General features: G+C 40.8%; 2 protein-coding genes across 2 annotated transcripts in view; both read left to right on the top strand.

Moving 5' to 3' along the window:
- Positions 1–545: 545 nt before the first annotated feature.
- On the top strand, positions 546–10,241 carry LOC139583046 (ribosome production factor 2 homolog). Its single transcript, XM_071413745.1, has 10 exons — positions 546–703; positions 5,644–5,776; positions 5,876–5,913; positions 6,156–6,195; positions 6,441–6,522; positions 6,607–6,683; positions 7,087–7,186; positions 7,387–7,489; positions 9,353–9,497; positions 9,669–10,241. Exons 1-10 carry the CDS (start codon positions 681–683, stop codon positions 9,852–9,854), a joined length of 927 nt encoding a protein of 308 aa, XP_071269846.1. The 5' UTR covers positions 546–680; the 3' UTR covers positions 9,855–10,241.
- Positions 10,242–11,317: 1,076 nt separating this feature from the next.
- Positions 11,318–20,225, top strand: part of LOC139583043 (monocarboxylate transporter 10-like) — a 55,293-nt gene continuing 46,385 nt past the window's right edge. Inside the window, exon 1 of the mRNA XM_071413733.1 lies at positions 11,318–11,921. Coding sequence (XP_071269834.1) covers positions 11,570–11,921 — 352 coding nt within the window. The 5' untranslated portion in view covers positions 11,318–11,569. The remainder of the gene's footprint in view (positions 11,922–20,225) is intronic.

Genomic DNA, 20,225 nt, shown 5'->3' on the forward strand with positions numbered 1-20,225 from the left:
TGGACGGTGACCGAGGTACTGCAGGCTGCCATTAGCAACTAAATTATCCTTATAACGTAATCTGTGATAAAGTAATCGGTTCAAGAACACATCTGATGAAATGGAAACAATTAATGGTACCATGATTGTGTTCTAAAAAAAATATCCACGAATATTGACAACGAAGATCGCCATTTGCACCCCAGTATCTCTACTTGCACATTCATCTTCTACAAATCTAACAATCCAGTGTTTAATTTCTAAATTGTAATTATTTCGCCACTATGGCCCATTTATTGCCTTACCTCCCTAATCTTACTTCATTTGCACACACTGTATAGACTTTTCTATTGTGTTATTGACTTTACGGTTGTTTATCCCATGTGTAACTGTGTTTGTGTCGCACTGCTTGCTTTATCTTGGCTAGGTCGCAGTTGTAAATGAGAATTTGTTCTCAACTGGCCTACCTGGTTTAATAAAAATAAAATCCCGTTCACTATAATGGGGATCCTGATTTCTGGAAACGATGCCTGCTAAATAAATATAGCTCTCTATCGTCACCCAATGGCCACATGAGAGTACTGCACATGTATCCACTGTACAGAACGACGGATGTGACGCAAAATTAACCGCGACATTTCCCGCTGCTGTAATATTCACGTGGAGTATTTTGAAGCAAGCACACGAGTGAAGACCTCAAAATGAAACAATACGGAGGAGTAATGTAAGTTTTTTTTATCAACCAAAGTATGTCATGCTTAATGTGGTTTTTACCCTTAAACTATAACTTACGAGTATTTATGTAGTTAACGAAGTCACTTACTAGGAAACTAACAATGTAGCGTTGGCTATCTAGCTTGCCTAATAAATCTAACTAGTTAGGTTTCCATCCAATTGGCGACAGATTTTCGAGCGAATATACTGAAATCCGCATAAAAACAAGGTTCGCATTTTACGGCCGGAGATAATTAAATTACATTGATTTGTGGATAAACTGCTATGCGTGATGATGCAGTGCACATAAAAATGCATCGCAATTGCAACTCCGCTGATGGGTTTTCTCACATGTTGCGTTAAATAGTTAGTGTGCCTACTACTCTGGTATTGGCACGTACACTCTAGCCAAAGGTTCGCGGACATGGCGAGGTTATTTTTTGTTCAACGGCAGCCAAGTATCTGGTCATTAGAATTAGACCCTCAATATTTATTGGAAAGGTGCATCAAGTTCGTCACCTTGTACTTTCACCACCATGTTAAATACATAATGTATTTCATGTGTAGCCTAAAACTGCGTGCTTTCCCGACGAATCGTAGTGGGAGGACCACACGTCATCAGAGTGACTCCCAAATGTACTTATATTATATACATTTTTGTGCATTAAAGCGTTTCCACCGGAGTTTCTCTATTTTACCGACACAAATATCCCACATTGTCTAGCATTTTTTCTTCTCGATTTGGAAAGTTTACCAACATTCTCTTTCCATCAGTTCTGTCTTTACTTTTTTTTTTTCTTCCGACATGTACCTTACATGCTGACCAAACCGCTCGTCCGGCCTCTCCCATCTCCTCAATGGTTTTCAGGAGCATATACCCACGTTGGTGATTGAAAGATTAATTTAGGTACACTCTGGTCAGTTGTAGTAATGCTGTGAAGTTGGTTAAAAAAAACGCCACCTGTCCCAGACCTGCTATTTTCAACTCTTAATGATCGGCTATGAAAAGCCAACTGAAAATTATTCATGATTATTATTTGACCATGCTTGTCACTTATGAATATCTTGAACATCTTGGCATAGTTCTGTTATAATCTCCGCCCGGCACAGCCAGAAGAGGACTGGCCACCCCTCATAGCCTGGTTCCTCTCTAGGTTTCTTCCTAGGTTTTGGCCTTTCTAGGGAGTTTTTCCTAGCCACCGTGCTTCTACACCAGCATTGCTTGCTGTTTGGGGTTTTAGGCTGGGTTTCTGTACAGCACTTTGAGATATCAGCTGATGTACGAAGGGCTATATAAAATAAACTTGAAGTCCATGATCAGGTTACCAACCGCCATAAAGTCCAAAGAAGAAAAAGAAGCCCGGTGGAGAGATGACAAGAAACAAATTAGGTTTACTGTTTTATCTGTGGATTAATTGTCGGAGTAGAGGACCTTGTGCATTTATAGGTAAAATAACAACCCAATGTTTATATCCCAGAACAAATTAGCTATCAACAGCTAGCTAAATTGCCATACATGTTTAATGCTTTTCGACCTGTTCTTAAATTAAAATAATTGTGAGTTCTTGATATTTCAACCTGCGTGTCTGGTGTGGGGATACAAAATCAACATGCGTGCGTGCTGTCGCAAAATAAATGTGCACATGCATGTTATTCAATCATTGCACCCACACTGCTCACGCACGTCTGCGTAGCCAGATGCTAAAGTAGAACTTGGTTCTATTTGTGACGCTTGACACGATGCAAGTCCCGCCTCTCCCATCTCCTCATTGTTTTTTAGGAGCATATACCCATGTGGGTGATTGAAAGATGAACTGAGTTCCACACTCCAGTCCAGTTGGTAGTGGTAATGCCCTTATAGTTGGTTGCCAACCGCTATATAAATTCAGAAGAAGAAGCCTGAAGGAGGAGATATTACTAGAAACAAACTTTTACCCCTTTATCTGTGGATTAATTGTCAGAGTAGAGGACTTTGTGCATTTCAGGTAAAATAACAACCCAATGTTTATATCCCAGGACAAATTAGCTAGCAACAGCAAGCTAGCTAGCTAAATTGCCAAAAATGTTTAATGCTTTTCGACCGGTCCCCGAAACATTATAGTTGGTTTTGAAATTTCAACCCTGCCTGTCCTGATTGCGTCTGGTGTGGGTGGACAAAATCAACATGCACACACGCAAGCGTTGTGGTCAGCATGTTACAGGCGTGTAGGCCATCATGCTTTTTTTGAATGTGCCAAGTTAACCCATTCACAGATGTGAACTACCTTTAGTGACTCTTAACAACGCGAGGAAACTTTGTTACCCCTTGCTGACGCAATCGATGAATAGAACCGACTTGGAACTAGTCTGTGTACCAGTCTTTTTAGCTAACTTTCCACTCCGTCATTGCCAAAGAAACTGGCCTTTCGGGCAATAGTCCCAGTTGGTAATAGAACGTCGCGGCTCTGCCTGCCTGTGGGGGAAACAACCTGTGGTTACCTTTCAAGCACAATTTCTGTCCCCCAGTACATGTCTAAAGATTACTTTTCCACATTGCCTGCTATCGAGCATTCTAACTACTTTCCAACGAGCTGCAGTTTTGGAATAATTATCCCGTCTATTTCCAAAAGGCTACTTTGCAAACTGTTAGGGCCATTTTTATTTTATATATATATATATATATATATATATATTTGTAGTAATGACAATTGCAACAATACTGAATGAACACTTATTTTAACTTAACATAATACAAATAAAATCAATTTAGTCTCAAATAATGAAACATGTTCAATTTGGTTTAAATAATGCAAAAACAAAAAAGTGTTGGAGAAGAATGTAAACGTGCAATATGTGCCATGTAAAAGAGCTAAAGTTTAAGTTCCTTGCTCAGAACATGAGAACACGTGAAAGCTGGTGGTTCTTTTTAACATGAGTCTTCAATATTCCCAGTCAAGAAGTTTTAGGTTGTAGTTATTATAGGAATTTATAGGACTATTTATCTCTATGCCATTTGTATTTCACTGCTTCAAGCAATGCAAACAGCTGCTGGCAAAGGCAGGGAAATGCTGTTTGAATGAATGCTTACGAGCCTACTGCTGCCTACCACCGCTCAGTCAGACTGCTCTATCAAATAAGCCTTAATTATAATAAACACACAGAAATACGAGCCTTGGGTCAATAATATGGTCAAATCCAGAAACTATAATTTCAAAAACAAAATGTTTATTCTTTCAATGAAATACGGAACAGTTCCGTATTTTATCGAACAGGTGGCAACCCTAAGTCTAAATGTTGCTGTTACATTGCACAACCTTCAATGTTATGTCATAGTTATGTAAAAATCTGGCATAATAATGAGTCTTTGTTAGGAAGAAATGGTGTTCACACAGTTCGCAAAGAGCCAGGCGGCTCAAACTGCTGCATATACCCTGACTCTGCTTACACTGAACGCAAGAGAAGTGACACAATTTCCCTAGTTAATATTGCCTGCTAACATGAATTTATTTTTAATTAAATATGCAGGCTTAAAAAAATATTATTGTGTATGCTCTTTTGTTAAATCATCACCCGTTTGGCGAAGTAGGCTGTGATTCGATGATAAATTAACAGGCACCACATTGATTATATGCAACGCAGGACAAGCTAGTTAAAATAGTAATATCATCAACCATGTGTAGTTAACTAGTGATTATGTTAAGATTGATTGTTTTTTATAAGCTAAGCTTAACGCTAGCTCGCAACTTACCTTGCTTCCTTGCTGCACTCGCGCAACAGGTGGTCAGCCTGCCACGCAGTCTCCTCGTGGAATGCAATGTAATCGGCATCCAAAAATGCTGATTGCCGATTGCTATGAAAACTTGAAATCAGCCCTAATTAATCGGCCATGCCGACCTCTAGTTTTAACTGAAGTAGCTGTGTCTTGACTGTGATTAGGGCTCTGGAAATAAGAGCATCTTGTCTGCGAAATTAACAAAACAAGCCTATGCCATTGCACAGCCATAGGCTTCTGCAAGCACTGGAGGTTACTGCCTGTTTGTAGATAGGTCTTTTTTTGTTTGTTTAAAAACAAAAATGTGACCTTTATTCAACTATACAATTCCATGATATAATATAACAAGTTGATATTATGGTTTAAATAAGTTAATCTTAAAGTGTACCTGTTATTGTGTGTGTGTGTGTGTGGGGGACAATTAGGATTGATCTGTTATGGTAAATTAGGCATTGTTGCGCACTGTTGGCATATAGATAAATGCACTCCTTTTTCCCCAGTGTGGGCTTCGGGGGGGGGGGGGGGGGTTCTTGCCAGTACTCAAACAGTAAAAAAAAAAAGAAGCCCACTGCCCATCCCTAAGGCGTACCTGTGCAAATTAGCTATCTGCGTCTCCGAACACCTGTGTAAACGGAAGGCGGACAACACAAACGTGTTGGCACTGAAAAATACTGTTGGCTGCAACTGTGTTAAAACAATGTATTTTGATGTGATATGAAAGTACTGAACGACAGTTGAGATGGTTGCCAGAGCCAATTCGCCTCTAAACAGAACATGTAAGGTACTTGGACTATAAGAAGTAATGTTAGGCTAGTGCCAGGTTATATAAATCACCGTTTTGAAAAGTCGGTTTAATAATACATTACTGTGGATGTCTCAAATTTCGAACCTACATAAGGACAAACCGCACAGACGAGGTAGAGGAAGCTCAAATGTAATTTTGTTCAACACTGGCTTGAGAGAACTTTACACGTTTTTGCAGTGCTTTGTTTGACTGTATACCAATAATTGGTATCACGGTCTTATTTATTGGGCAAGTAGTTAGCTAATGTTAACTAGCTAGCTAGACTTCCAAACAGTGTTGGTTGAGTGCATTTCGCTAGATGGAAGAGCTATGTCCGATCATCTGTGTTGTGCTACTCATGTCCCTGTGTGCCATAGCTGAAGTGTCTTTTGTTGTTGAACGAATGTCTCCTCAGAAAACCTAAGACGAAGAGGGCCAAGCGCTTCCTTGACAACAGAGCCCCCAAGCTTACAGAGAACATCAAGAATGCCATGATTATGAAAGGAGGCAACACCAGTATGACTGTCACTCAGGCATTGAAAGACATTGTACGTTTTCTGACTGTCGACCCTCCTCCCCATCTAGAATCATGAAGAATGTCAAGGTTTGAGAGTGCCAGCTAGATAACTCTGTGTTTTTCTCTCCAGTATGCCCTGAAGAAACCAAGTGCTGTACTGTACAAAAAGTAAGTGATGGATTCTAACTTTACTTAAGTTAGTCTTCAAACAAACCCAGTATACTGGTTGTACTGAGAATATCGTATTTAGTGTTCTTCGTGTTTTATTTTTCCCCTGTCGTTGAAAAGTGGATATTTAATACTTGGGCATGAAGGACTGAGTTTACTGAAATAATAAGGCATAAACACTAGTCTGTCAATTGCCGGTACTTGAGATGTGTGTTTTATCCAAATGTTGTTTTTCCTTCCAGGAAAAATATAACTAGGCCATTTGAGGATTCTACATCATTGGTCAGTTAACTAAATATGTTGCATGAATTCATTTCCGCTTGATATCAGCGTTGTTTAACTTGGACATACCAATTGTTTGGGATTGTGATCATTTGTGAACATTCGCCTGCAAGTAGTCAAAGCGGTATTTTACACTGTAGACATACTAGCATCATTTTAAAATGTGTATTCACAGCACTTAAATCGTCACTCCCTGCGGATTATGTAAGAATTCCCAATCATCGGTGTTTTGTCTCTGTCTACAGGAATTCTTCTCGAAGAAAACAGATAGCTCCCTCTTTTTGTTTGGCTCACACAACAAGAAAAGGCCAAACAATCTCATATTTGGTAAACATTTTTATATTTTATCAGTAGGAGATGTCTGGTACGTTTCACAGCAGATAAGGGTTTGACCTTTTCATTTTTTTTCAGGTCGTCTATTTGATTTCCATGTGCTGGATATGATTGAGCTTGGCATTGAGAAGTATAAGTCCCTAAGTGACATCAAGGTGATGTTTCCTTTTATTTTAAGCATGACACCACTGTACTTTCTCATTCTGCCAGAATCTTAGTTCATTAACACTGAGTGTTTCATCGCCTTGTCTTTGTCCACAGTCTGCTACAAAAGACCAAATTAATACACCTCATTTACATTCTCTCCCGGTGGCCTGAATTAACATCTAGAACTGAACTTTCCTCTAAACACTATTCTAGGTGCATTGTCTTCCCATTCTTTAAAAATTATTAATTTGGAAAATTGTAGTTTTACTGATAAAACACTAATGGCTGGAACAGGCACACTTGGATTGTAAACAAAGTAAGTTGTTTGTGTTCATCATGTCTATTTTTACATGGTGCATTTATTGTACTTTTCCTCCTGTAACTTTATGTTCGGTTTCCAATGCATTGCAGAGCAGCAAATGTCCCGAGGGGACTAAACCAATGCTGGTGTTCGCAGGGGATGCTTTTGACCATGAGAATGACCACAAACGCCTAAAGAGCCTTCTTACAGGTACAATTTAGTCTAAGCTAAACTTTTGAATTTAGTGATAAGATTTCCCCTTTAGTTAAGACACATTTACTCTAACTAGAAAACATTAAGATAATCAATACTTACCAAATCCTCCATTATTTTTGGTCTTATAAAAACATTTCATTTCATGTCAACGACACTACTGACCATTTTCTACTCTAACTTGTTTTATTATTCAGACTTCTTCAGAGGTCCTGTTGTGCCTTCAGTGCGCCTGGCTGGTCTGGAGCATGTCCTGCACTTCACTGCTCTGGAGGGGAAAATCTACATGCGCAGCTACAGGTATGTCTGCCTTCTAACAGCTGGACCATCTACCAGTGTCTCCTATTATTCCCGATTTAGATTATGACATACAGTGGGGAGAACAAGTATTTGATACACTGCCGATTTTGCAGGTTTTCCTACTTACAAAGCATGTGGAGGTCTGTAATTTTTATCATAGGTACACTTCAACTGTGAGAGACGGAATCTAAAACAAAAATCCAGAAAATCACATTGTATGATTTTTAAGTAATTAATTTGCATTTTATTGCATGACATAAGTATTTGATACATCAGAAAAGCAGACCTTAATATTTGGTACAGAACCCTTTGTTTGCAATTACAGAGATCATACGTTTCCTGTAGTTCTTGACCAGGTTTGCACACACTGCAGCAGGGATTTTGGCCCACTCCTCCATACAGACCTTCTCTAGATCCTTCAGGTTTCGGGGCTGTCGCTGGGCAATACGGACTTTCAGCTCCCTCCAAAGATTTTCTATTGGGTTCAGGTCTGGAGACTGGCTAGGCCACTCCAGGACCTTGAGATGCTTCTTACGGAGCCACTCCTTAGTTGCCCTGGCTGTGTGTTTCGGGTTGTTGTCATGCTGGAAGACTCAGCCACGACCCATCTTCAATGCTCTTACTGAGGGAAGGAGGTTGTTGGCCAAGATCTCGCGATACATGGCCCCATCCATCCTCCCCTCAATACGGTGAAGTCGCCCTGTCCCCTTTGCAGAAAAGCATCCCCAAAGAATGATGTTTCCACCTCCATGCTTCACGGTTGGGATGGTGTTCTTGGTTGTCCTCATCCTTCTTCTTCCTCCAAACACGGCGAGTGGAGTTTAGACCAAAAGGCTCTATTTTTGTCTCATCAGACCACATGACCTTCTCCCATTCCTCCTCTGGATCATCCAGATGGTCATTGGCAAACTTCAGACAGGCCTGGACATGCGCTGGCTTGAGCAGGGGGACCTTGCGTGCGCTGCAGGATTTTAATCCGTGACGGCGTAGTGTGTTACTAATGGTTTTCTTTGAGACTGTGGTCCCAGCTCTCTTCAGGTCATTGACCAGGTCCTGCAGTGTAGTTCTGGGCTGATCCCTCACCTTCCTCATGATCATTGATGCCCCACGAGGTGAGATCTTGCATGGAGCCCCAGACCGAGGGTGATTGACCGTCATCTTGAACTTCTACCATTTTCTAATAATTGCGCCAACAGTTGTTGCCTTCTCACCAAGCTGCTTGCCTATTGTCCTGTAGCCCATCCCAGCCTTGTGCAGGTCTACAATTTTATCCCTGATGTCCTTACACAGCTCTCTGGTCTTGGCCATTGTGGAGAGGTTGGAGTCTGTTTGATTGAGTGTGTGGACAGGTGTCTTTTATACAGGTAACGAGTTCAAACAGGTGAAGTTAATACAGGTAATGAGTGGAGAACAGGAGGGCTTCTTAAAGAAAAACTAACAGGTCTGTGAGAGCCGGAATTCTTACTGGTTGGTAGGTGATCAAATACTTATGTCATGCAATAAAATGCAAATTAATTACTTAAAAATCATACAATGTGATTTTCTGGATTTTTGTTTTAGATTCCGTCTCTCACAGTTGAAGTGTACCTATGATAAAAATTACAGACCTCTACATGCTTTGTAAGTAGGAAAACCTGCAAAATCGGCAGTGTATCAAATACTTGTTCTCCCCACTGTACGTGCTGTGTCCCAAATGGCACCCTATTCCCCATGTAGTGTAATACTTTTGACCAGAGCCCTATGGGCCCTTTTAAAAGGAATAGGGTGCCATTTGGGACGTTGCCACGTTCTGTGAAGTTAGTGTCTACCGTCCATCTCACCCCCCTGAAATGATCACGAGTCAAAGCGCTTTGTTTTCTCCAGATCTCTGTTGAAGAAGTCTGGATGTCGGACCCCAAGGATTGAGCTGGAGGAGATTGGGCCGTCTTTTGACTTTATCTTGCGGAGAACCCACCTGGCATCAGACGACCTGTACAAGACAGCTCACAAACAGCCCAAGGCTCTGAAGGTAGGAAAAATGTCTAGTTGCAGTCAACATCTTTTTCACGCTCTTTCAACAGCCGCTATGTAGAATGGCGCATGAGGTTGCTTTTTTTTTTAACGTCTTGTCTTAATTGAAATGAAACTTCAAGGCAATCGAAGTCCTCATGTTGCTCTTTGTCATTCCTATTCATTACAGCCCAAGAAGAAGAAGAACATATCCCACGATACTTTTGGTACCAAGTTTGGCAGGTTGCACATGCAGAAGCAGGATCTGGCCAAGCTCCAGACACGTAAGATGAAGGGTCTGAGGAAGAGGAGGGGCCCGGCAGCCGCTGCTGTTGTCGCGGGAGAGACGTCCCCGAAAACCCCTGAAGTAGAGTGAAGTCTTCCCAGGCTTTAATGGACATTTCACAAGCTCACGTCATCAAGTTAACTGTGGATGTTGACTGATTTCTTCAGAATTGTCATAAATGATGAAAAGAATGACCCCCACACACATGTTTACCTTCTGCAGGTATGTTTGTCAATGTTTCAAGACAACAATGTGGTGGTGTGCTAATTGACATCTTTTTAATGCCTTACAAATTGTCTTCATTCTGTTGCTGATGTTGCTTAGGTTGGAAAGGTTTTGTGTGAATGGTAGGCAGTCTGGATGCATAAGAAAAAATGGAATTAGCCGTCATTCATCTAAAATACTTTTTTATTTTCTGTATTTTAAACTGCGCGTACAACGAGGAACAGTTCTCAATGAATAAATTTGTTTTGTACATCTTGTCTCGTGCTGTTCTTTTCATAGATATACTATTTAGCTCTGGTACATTCAAAAATGTTTTGAAAAAATTGTGAGAGGAAATAATGATATTTTTCACTGTGCTACCACAAACCTTTAGGTATAAAGATTTGCCTCCTTATGAACAAATCACAGCTGTAATTAGACAACTTGGTATATTTCAGTCAGCTTCCAGGTATGAAACATTTGCCGGCAGATGTGGATATGAAAATCAGAAGTATTGGTGTTAAATTGCTGGATGTTTCTGGGGATAGTTAACTTTGTACAAGAGGTCGCTGTTTGACTATTGAGCTGCTAAATTCATAGTTAATATTCTCTTTTATTGAACCTTTATATAACTATGCAAGTCAGTTAAGAACAAATTGTCACTTAATGACTGCCTATCCCAGGCCAAACCCTAACCCAGATGATGCTGGGCCAATTGTGCACTGCCCTGTGGGACTCCAAATCATGGCCGGTTGTGATACAGCCTGGAATCGAACCACTGAGATGCAGTGCCTGGGACCGCTGTGCCACCTTGGCTATGGTGTTATATTGAAATCAATAGCAAAAATATAATTAAGTATAAGTATAATTAAGTCTTATTTAAAGGAAGTTATGTTTAAAAGTGTTAGATTTCGTTTTTTGAATAATGTATAGGGATAATTCAGAAAACTTTGGGTAATAGGTTATTTATGAAAACAGGTAATCGCCCCTCCCTAACCGCCATTGTATGTAAAAATTAATCCGGATTGATTACATTTTTGGGATTATGGACGTTAACTTCAATACAGCACAAATTATAGTTCTGAGACAACTAAATTAACTTTTTCCTTGCAAGCAGAAGTTATCTCCTCTGTATAACCAGGGGAAATAAATGTGTTCTGGATCTTCTCTTTATTAATTAAGAATGTCTTTTTTTACATTTTTCAATCGCTACAGTAATTATTCAATGCTCTGGCGTCATACTTTAAAAAGACAGCAATGCGTCCAATCAGCGACAGGTACCGGCATAATGTATGCATAACCCGCCCCCCGGGTATCTATTTATACAATATTGCAACACTGGTGTTTTACACTACAGACAGTGCGAGCTGGAGGTAGAAAAATACGGCTTCGGAATGGGTGTATCTTCCAGGTAGCAATTCGCTGAAAGGAGACGCGAAGTATTCCTATTTGTAGATAGACACGTTTAGGGGCATACAGTTATCTGATTCTCTTCAATTGAGTTTGGCTGCAGCTTGAGAGCTCACCATTTAGACTAGTTACCGGTATATTGCTGTCATCATATTTGACAGTGTTAAATATCTGCACAGTCGCACCAAGAAATGACAGCAGGTACCAACATGACAGACATTGAATCTGATTCAAGTAAAGAAACGGTCGCTACGGAGCCTGCAGAGGAGACACCAATGAAAACAGAGGAAAAGCGCTCGGACGATGTTGAGGAAAAGAACGACAACGGGGATAGTAAAGGAACCATCCAAGAGCAGGTTCTCGTGGCTGTGGAGGAGCCCGAGTTCGTGCATCCAGAAGGAGGATGGGGTTGGGTGGTTATGCTGGCTGCAATGTGGTGCAATGGAGCGGTGTTCGGAATCCAGAACGCCTTTGGTATCCTGTTCATGTCCCTCCTGAAAGAATTCGGCTCACCAGAAGATGACGACCTCAGGTTTAAAACAGGTGAGTTCACAAATGGGTAGCGGGCACACGAGCACAGCAAGCTAGGTAGCCAAATACAGTGGTAGGCGTAGTGCATGCATAATCAAATATTTGTATTCCTTTTTGGCTGCATTTCATAAAGTGAAATTAATTATTGCACTTCCTTGTATGGCTAAGCCACGTAAATAGATTCTGATTTGGCAATGGCATAAAAAAAAAAAATGCATAATACAATTACCGCTCTAGATTGTTTTCTGTCAGTCGGCGAGTCGCGCGTGCGATGCACATGGCTGACTCATTCGTTGAACGTTAGCTCAATACGGTTCGTTTGGGGCGGCATTTAAATAACAGTCCGTCAGTCGCAAACAGCCTGCTAGCGTGCCAAATAATTTATATAAACCAGTGGATACTAGCTACATGCCTCGATTAGACGCTGGCCTCATTCAACTTTAGCTTTTCATTTTGGAAAGTTGTGTAAATCATGTCCAGCTCCCCGTGGCTACAGGTATGCATGGTTGCATGATAATCATATATATCTGTTCTACTCTGTTGTTACTTTACACCCCTCTCAACCGGCCCCTGACAGTAAAAGTGATTCATTGTGTGGTGGAAATCTTTGTCCACCCTCACTGACATAATATAACATCATTGACATTTGTCATTTATACATCTGCTTATGTTAGCAAAATTGTGTCTGGCTATCTGCATACTTCCCTTCATTCCTATATGGCCATGTAGCCTATGTACAGATTACTAGGAACAGGGCAAGGGGCATATTTCCGCTCCCACTGACTCTCTCTCCAGTCTCAATGTGCATTCTTTGGCAGCTGCTCTTGCAGTGCATACAAAACTCATTAAATGTTCATGAAAGAGCATGACCCCAGAATACCTTAGTGTTTCAGAAAAGAAGCCCATGAAAGATTGTGTTCTCATTTGGCTGTTAGTTAAAGCTGGACTCGTTAATGGTGACACTGCCACGTCCATTTGGGATATTACAACAAAGTAATTACTACATACAACGAATACAGATCCCCCCTCACACGCGTTAGAACCGCAGAATATGTGTTGCAATTGTTTTTACTACACTGCTCATCTCTGTTTCTACCCTCCTCACTTCTGTTTAGTCAACAAAACAAAAACGAATGCGCCTGGGGTCAACCAGTGGTGCTGTTTCACCTTTCGGGATCTCAGCTTTAATGGATATAAATTACACTGTCATTTCATCCTTACAGTATTAAATAAGAAGAACATCCTTTGTATAACACAGGCATACCAGGTTGTGTTGTAGACCTGATTTAGCCCTGTCTGAAACAAATTACCACAGCTCTGTCAGTTTCGGGGCCATTAAAATGTTAAAACATGCCTGGAAACAGTCTGTTCAGATAGACCGTGAGGTTGCTCAGTGTGTTTTCCTTTCCGTGGCTAAAGGTTCACCACTACCACATGGATAATGATCCTACTTTGTTTCGCTGTAGCTTCAGCCACCTGTAGCTGATGTTATTGGGGGTTTCTGTTGATGTGTGAAGAGCTATTTTCCACGCTTTGATTAGGTTAACGTGTTAAGAAGACTCATTGTGTAGACTATGACTTTTTCAAAGGGAAGGTCATGCATCAAATGTAGGATCAAAGCTGGGAAGATGCACTGTCCTTGGCAGTGTTAATCATCATAGATTTGATAAGACAATCAGTAATCACCCTTTTCCTCACATTGACATTGTTCTGATTATTAGGAAGATTTGCACAAGTGATTAATCCAGATATAGATGAATCAGATCCTGTTAACTGATAGCTACTAATCAAAGCATTCACTTAATCAAAGCATTGTCACATTGTAATTACAATTGATTATAATTCAAACTAAATCACTCATTGGTCATGGATTTCCTTGTTATATTGTTTTTCTTCAGTACCATACTTAGGCCTACTGAATTCAGATTATTCCCCCGCCCCAAAGTGTAAACCTAGTCCCTTCTTCCTCAGTCTGAAATTAGTAGCAGGCATTGCGTCAGCGTGCTTCAAGTACAGCTGTCGCCCGCCTTCCACTTTCCCTCGTAGTCCCTCTCCAGTTGTCAGATGTCTCACCTAGGGAGAGCCTGAGAGGAACATAATCCAGCTAGGCACACTGCCAGTAGATACAGGTCCCATACAGTGGGGGTGCTTCTGGAACCTTTGGCAACACATACAGTGCATTCAGAAAGTATTCAGACCCCTTGACCTTTTCCACATTTTGTTACGTTACAGCCTTATTCTAAAATGGATAAAACAATTTTATAATCCTCCGCAATCTACATACACAACCCTATAATGACAGTGAAAACAGGTTTTTAGAATTGTTTTCAAATGAATTCAAATAAAAAAAGATACCTTATTTACATAAGTATTTTAAGACCCTTTGCTATAAGACTTGAAATTGAGCTCAGGTGCATCCTGTTTCCATTGATCATCCTTGAGATGTTTCTACAACTTGATTGGAGTCCACCTGTGGTAAATTCAATTAATTGGACATGATTTGGAAGGGCACACACCTGTCTATATAAGGTCCACAGTTGACAGGGCATGTCAGAGCAAAAACGAAGCAATGAGGTTGAAGGAATTGTCCATAGCTCTCCGAGACAGGATTGTGTCGGCACAGATCTGGGGAAGGGTACCAAAAAATATCTGCAGCATTGAAGGTCCCCTAGAACACAGTGGCCTCCATCATTCTTAAATGGAAGAAGTTTGTAACCACCAAGACTCTTCCTACAGCTGGCCGCCCAGCCAAACTGAGCAATTGGGGAGAAGGGCCTTGGTCATGGAGGTGACCAAGAACCCGATGGTCACTCTGACAGAGCTATAGAGTTCCTCTGTGGAGATTGGGAGAACCTTCCAGAAAGACAACCATCTCTGCAGCACTCCACCAATAAGGCCTTTATGGTAGAGTGGCCAGACGGAAGCCACTCCTCAGTTAAAGGCACATGACAGCACACTTGGAGTTTGCCTAAAGTCACCTAAAGACTCTCAGACCATGAGAAACAAGATTCTCTGGTCTGATGAAACCAAGATTGAAGTCTTTGGCCTAAATGCCATGCATCACATCTGGAAGAAACCTGGCACCATCCCTACAGTGAGGCATGGTGGTGGCAGCACCATGTTGTGGGGATGTTTTTCAGCGGCAGGGACTGGGAGGCTAGTCAGGATCGAGGCAAAGATGAACAGAACAAACTGCAGAGAGATCCTTGATGAAAACCTGCTCCAGAGTGCTCAGGATGTCAGACTGGGGTAAAGGTTCACCTTCCAAAAGGACAAAGACCCTAAGCACACAGCCCAAAAAAATGCAGGAGTGGCTTCGGGACAAGTCTCTGAATGGCCCAGCCAGAGCCCGGACTTGAACCCGATTTGAACATCCCTGGAGAGACCTGAAAATAGCTGTGCAGCAATGCTCCCTGACCAACCTGACAGAGCTTGAGTGGATCTGCAGAGAAGGGGAGAAACTCCTCAAATATAGGTGTGCCAAGCTTGTAGCGTCATACCCAAGAAGACTCTGCTGTAATCGCTGCCAAAGGTGCTTCAACAAAGTACTAAGGGTCTGAATACTTATGTAAATGTCATATTGCAGTTTTATTTTTTATAAATTAGAAAATGTCTTAACCTGTTTTTGCTTTGTCATTATGGGGTATTGTGTGTAGATTTGATCTAATTTAGAATAAGGCAGTAACGTAACAATGTGGAAAAAGTCAAGGGGTCTGAATACTTTCAGAAGGCACTGTATAATGTATATTTTGCCGAACTCTGGGTATGCCTTTTTTGGATTGCTGGTTGGCTGCCAGAGAGGAAACGTGAAAATTTCAGTGCGTTCTTGTATGGCTGCAGAAGTAACAGGGAACATATAGGATGGAGTTTCTGGAAGTAGATGGATCATGAACATAGCAAGAAGTTTATTTTATTATCTTGTTGTAGAATACCAAAGATTAGCCCGGTCTTCATCAAGAAATTGAGTAATCTCTAACTGGTATTAAAACCTCCTTGATGTTAACACGAGCATACTCAATGGTCCCAATGGTGTTGAGATGAACTGGGACCTCAAATTAGCTGTCACTCAGGTAAAGTAGACTTTTTAAATTCACCCTAGACAACACCCATTTAGGCCTATCTATAAACTTTGATACACCAACATGAGCCCCTTGACCCCTTCCTATCCAGTCAGATCATAAAGGTGTTGGCTCTCCAGTCACCAGTTGGACAATTTCCTGTTAGGTGCTGCTTGTCTCAACAGTTGGACTAATGACCTCGGTCAACATTCATTGACGTCCTGTCTCTCCCCAACGTGGGGGTTCAAGGGGGGAAGATTATTGGGTTGCACAAATGCTACCTACATGCTACCTGCCTCTGTCAGGAAGTCTCCTAAGTAGAAGTGTAAAGGAAGGCTGTTGGTGGGAGGCCCATTGCTTTCACATGACCGGAGGCGTTGATATTAAGACTAGTTTAAATTGACGCACAATCAATCATCCTAATTGAACTTTGTCCCTTTTGTCTATGGAATTTCTTTCACAGAGCGAGGTGTTTTTAGATAGTGAAACACTAATTCATTTCCGTGTAACAGGGTAAACAAGGTTGTTTAAAATGATTTAGATTGTATTGAACTCCATCAGATTGGCCTAATTTTACAAGCAATTCATTTCATGATGAATTGTGAGTACATTATTTGTAAATTAATTCTCAATGACCTGTCAGGAAAAATTGGATTGGATGGGAGATAAGAGACACTTTCAGAGTACTACAGATATCGTATCTTAATTTGATCACTGTTGTCGCAAACTTGTAGTGTATTCAATGTTTAAAAAGGCTTGTAAAGTTTGTAATTTCCACTTTAAAATTTCAGACTTGATTTACACTAACTCAATGTATCAACTCCTACAAAAATATCTATTAACCTTTTACTGCAGTGGGATAAATTAGGTTCACTGAGTGTTTCTTGGTAGTCTTAAATAATTCAACTTTGAAACAAAAGTATGGGCCTGTACCATGTCAGATATAGAGTTGAAATGTATTACATTTTGAGTATGCATCCCAATATTACACTTAGTATACATCACACAAAACTCAAATATAACAAAGCTGTTTCACATAGAAACACTGGATTTTTGGCAGTAAAAAAATTAATTGTTTATTAGTTATGAAAAATATTAATATAATTCCACCCATGACGCCATTAGGTCATGGGTGGAATTATATTAATATTTTTCATGACTGAAGGAAAGGGGTACTTATAAGTAACATTTCCTGTTGTTGCAGGATTATTTTCCTGCTGTGAGAAACTGGTCACATTAAGATAGTACACCTGTATAATCAACCACGTAGTTGCACTTTTAAGCCTATACGCTATTACCAATTTTCATTTGTGCTGTTTTCATTTGTGGATTCTTGAAAGATGGGACAATCCAACTTTTTTAAAACACATTTTTCTTAATATTAACATTTGAAATATATATTTTGATTAAGTATCAGCCATCACAGTATCAGATAAGTATAACACCATGTAAAGCACGTGTCAAACTCATTCTACAGAGGGCAGAGTGTCTGCGGTTTTTTGCTCCTCCCTTGTCCTTGATTGATGTATTAAGTGATTAGTAAGGATCTCCCCTCACCTGTTTGTCTAGGTCTTAATTGAAAGGAGAAAACAGCAGACACTTGACCCTCCATGGAATGAGTTTGACACCCATGTTGTAAAGTAACAACCTATATTTTTTTAAATATTTTTTTTCTTCATAAAATGCAATACACTGGATTTATTTCAACTCCAGACACAAAAGGCTTTTTAATTTTTTTAAATTTATTGGCCCAATAGAAGTTTCCAGACACCCCCCCGAACCTTATCTGTTACGTTCCATTTTGTGTGACTCAAGCCATTTCCCCTAATCAGCTGTGCAGGCTGGGTGTGTCGGTATACTATAAGGACACCCCTGGCCTGCACAGCTCTGTGTAGGACAATATAATATAATGTTGCAACTTAGATTTTAAAAAAACAACACATTTTATAAGAAAATATATAACTAAACTTCTCCTTCAAGAATGTCAGCCTGACTGTTGGCCAGGTTAGTTGGTCATCAGTGTGGGTCATTGCCACTCAGTTTAACTGACGTCATGGCATTTAGACATTTCCCCAGAGCTGTCAAAGCTAAATGAAAATCTAGAGTCCCCTTTTTAATCCAATTAGTATGGTCCATGGTTACCCCTGCAAATGGGGGGCAGTGGTACAAGCTCTTTGCTTTGGCCCTAGGCTGAGCCCTCCTGGTGAAAAGCGAATGAACGCCACTTGATCCCCATTCAACTTGCCAACTGAAAAGGATAAACAAATGATTACTAGCTAATCTAGTGGTATTAGTTGTGAGAGGATAGCGAGAGAGGAGTGATCACAGATCAGGTGGCGTCTGTAAACTCATGGCATGTGTTTGTGAAGTACGCGCCCCTGACAGTAAATTATCCTAACACCATACTGGCTATCAGGAGGGGGACATGTAAATTCATTGTGCAGGCATGTCACGACTGTGCTGTGGTGAGGAGAGGGCAGTCAGGGACAGCTAGGCTGTACTGGCCAGTTACTGTTGGTTTGATGAGGTGTTGCGCCCCTCATTGCCCCAGTACTATAGATCTAAGGAAGAGCACTTGTTCCAATTTCCCAGCAGGCTTCTATTCTGTGCTCTTCTGCCACAAGTGAGCTATTCAAAGTTGCTAGTTGGGTGTTAGTCAGGGTAATTAATCTGCCGGTATATTTTGTGGTCTTGTATTCATCATCCTGTCATGAGGTAGTAAATATTTCTCTCTAGCCTCAAAACAGCTCAGTAGTTAATGGTTTACGATAATCGTTAAGGAGATTTGCGTAGAAAAAAATACCTTCGCCTTTTCTGTGCGCTGTGGTCAGGGGTGTCATGCATCCCAGCAATCCCAGTACATTAAGATGGCTGCTGTGTGGTCTGTGTTTTTCAAACGCATGAAACAGATTTTTCCTGCAATCTAAAGCCATAGAATTAAGCATGATGATTATGTCAAAAATGTATATTTTTCTGCATATCTTAGCATACCTCTTGAGCTGTCTGTATCCTCCTGACTTACTGTTGAAGCTCTTCATCAGAAGCACATTTTTTGTAAGTAGTTAACGGTCGTCTCCAAGTTTAGCTGGAATTTAGACTGAAAGGATTTGACAAATGTGATTGGTTGACTATATGACATTGGCCTACGCTGCACAGAATATCAGATCTCAACAACTATTGGAGAAGTGTTTAACATCACCAGTAACACATCCTTATAGATATATATATATATATATCACAGAACTAGTCAAAGGTTTGGACACACCTACTCATTCCATGGTTTTTCTTTATTGTTACAATTTTCTACATTGTAGAATAATAGTGAAGACATCAAAACTATGAAATAACACATGGAATCATGTAGTAACCAAAAAAGGTGTTCAAGAAATCAAGATATATTTTATGTCTTGATGACAGCTTTGCACACGCTTGGCATACTCTCAACCAGCTTCACCTGGAATGCTTTTCCAACAGTCTTGAAGGAGTTCCCACAAATGCTCAGCATTTGTTGGCTGCTTTTCCTTCACTTTGCGGTCCAACTCATCCCAAACCATCTCAATTTGGTTGAGGTCGGGGGATTGTGGAGGACAGGTCATTGTTGAAAAACAATTGATAGTCCCACTAAGCCCAAACCAGATGGGATGGCGTATCTCTGCAGAATGCTGTGGTAGCCATGCTGGGTAAGTGTGCCTTGAATTCTAAATAAATCAGACAGTGTCACCAGCAAAGCACCCCAGCACCATAATACCACCTCCATGCTTTACGGTGGGAACCACACACGCGTTTCACAAAGACGCATGTCGGTTGGAACCAAAAATCCCCAATTTGGACTCAAGACTAAAGGACAAATTTACAGTACCCTTCAAAACACCAGTCTCAACGTCAACAGTGCAGAGGCGACTCCGGGATGCTGGCCTTCTAGGCAGAGTTGCAAAGAAAAAGCTATATCTCAGACTGGCCAAAAAAATAAAAGATGAGCAAAAGAACAGACACTGGACAGAGGATGTCTCTGTCTGTCTCTCTGTCTGTCTCTGTCGCTGTCTGTCTGTTTGTCAAAAGTGCAACGTCACTGCAAAAGAGGCAGGTTGGAATATCTGACTGAAATACGGGGACAAATCAACCTCTTTTGTAAATTAGTGGTGTTTTGAATTTGTTGATAAAATGCAGTACATGATTGTTTGGTTGCAGGACCAAGGACCAGTATGTGGGACTGTCCCGCACAATCCAGGACATGTGGTCACCCTAATTCCACACCTAG

Source organism: Salvelinus alpinus, chromosome 8 (assembly GCF_045679555.1).
Source record: "Salvelinus alpinus chromosome 8, SLU_Salpinus.1, whole genome shotgun sequence".
NCBI classification, from domain to species: Eukaryota; Metazoa; Chordata; class Actinopteri; order Salmoniformes; family Salmonidae; genus Salvelinus; species Salvelinus alpinus.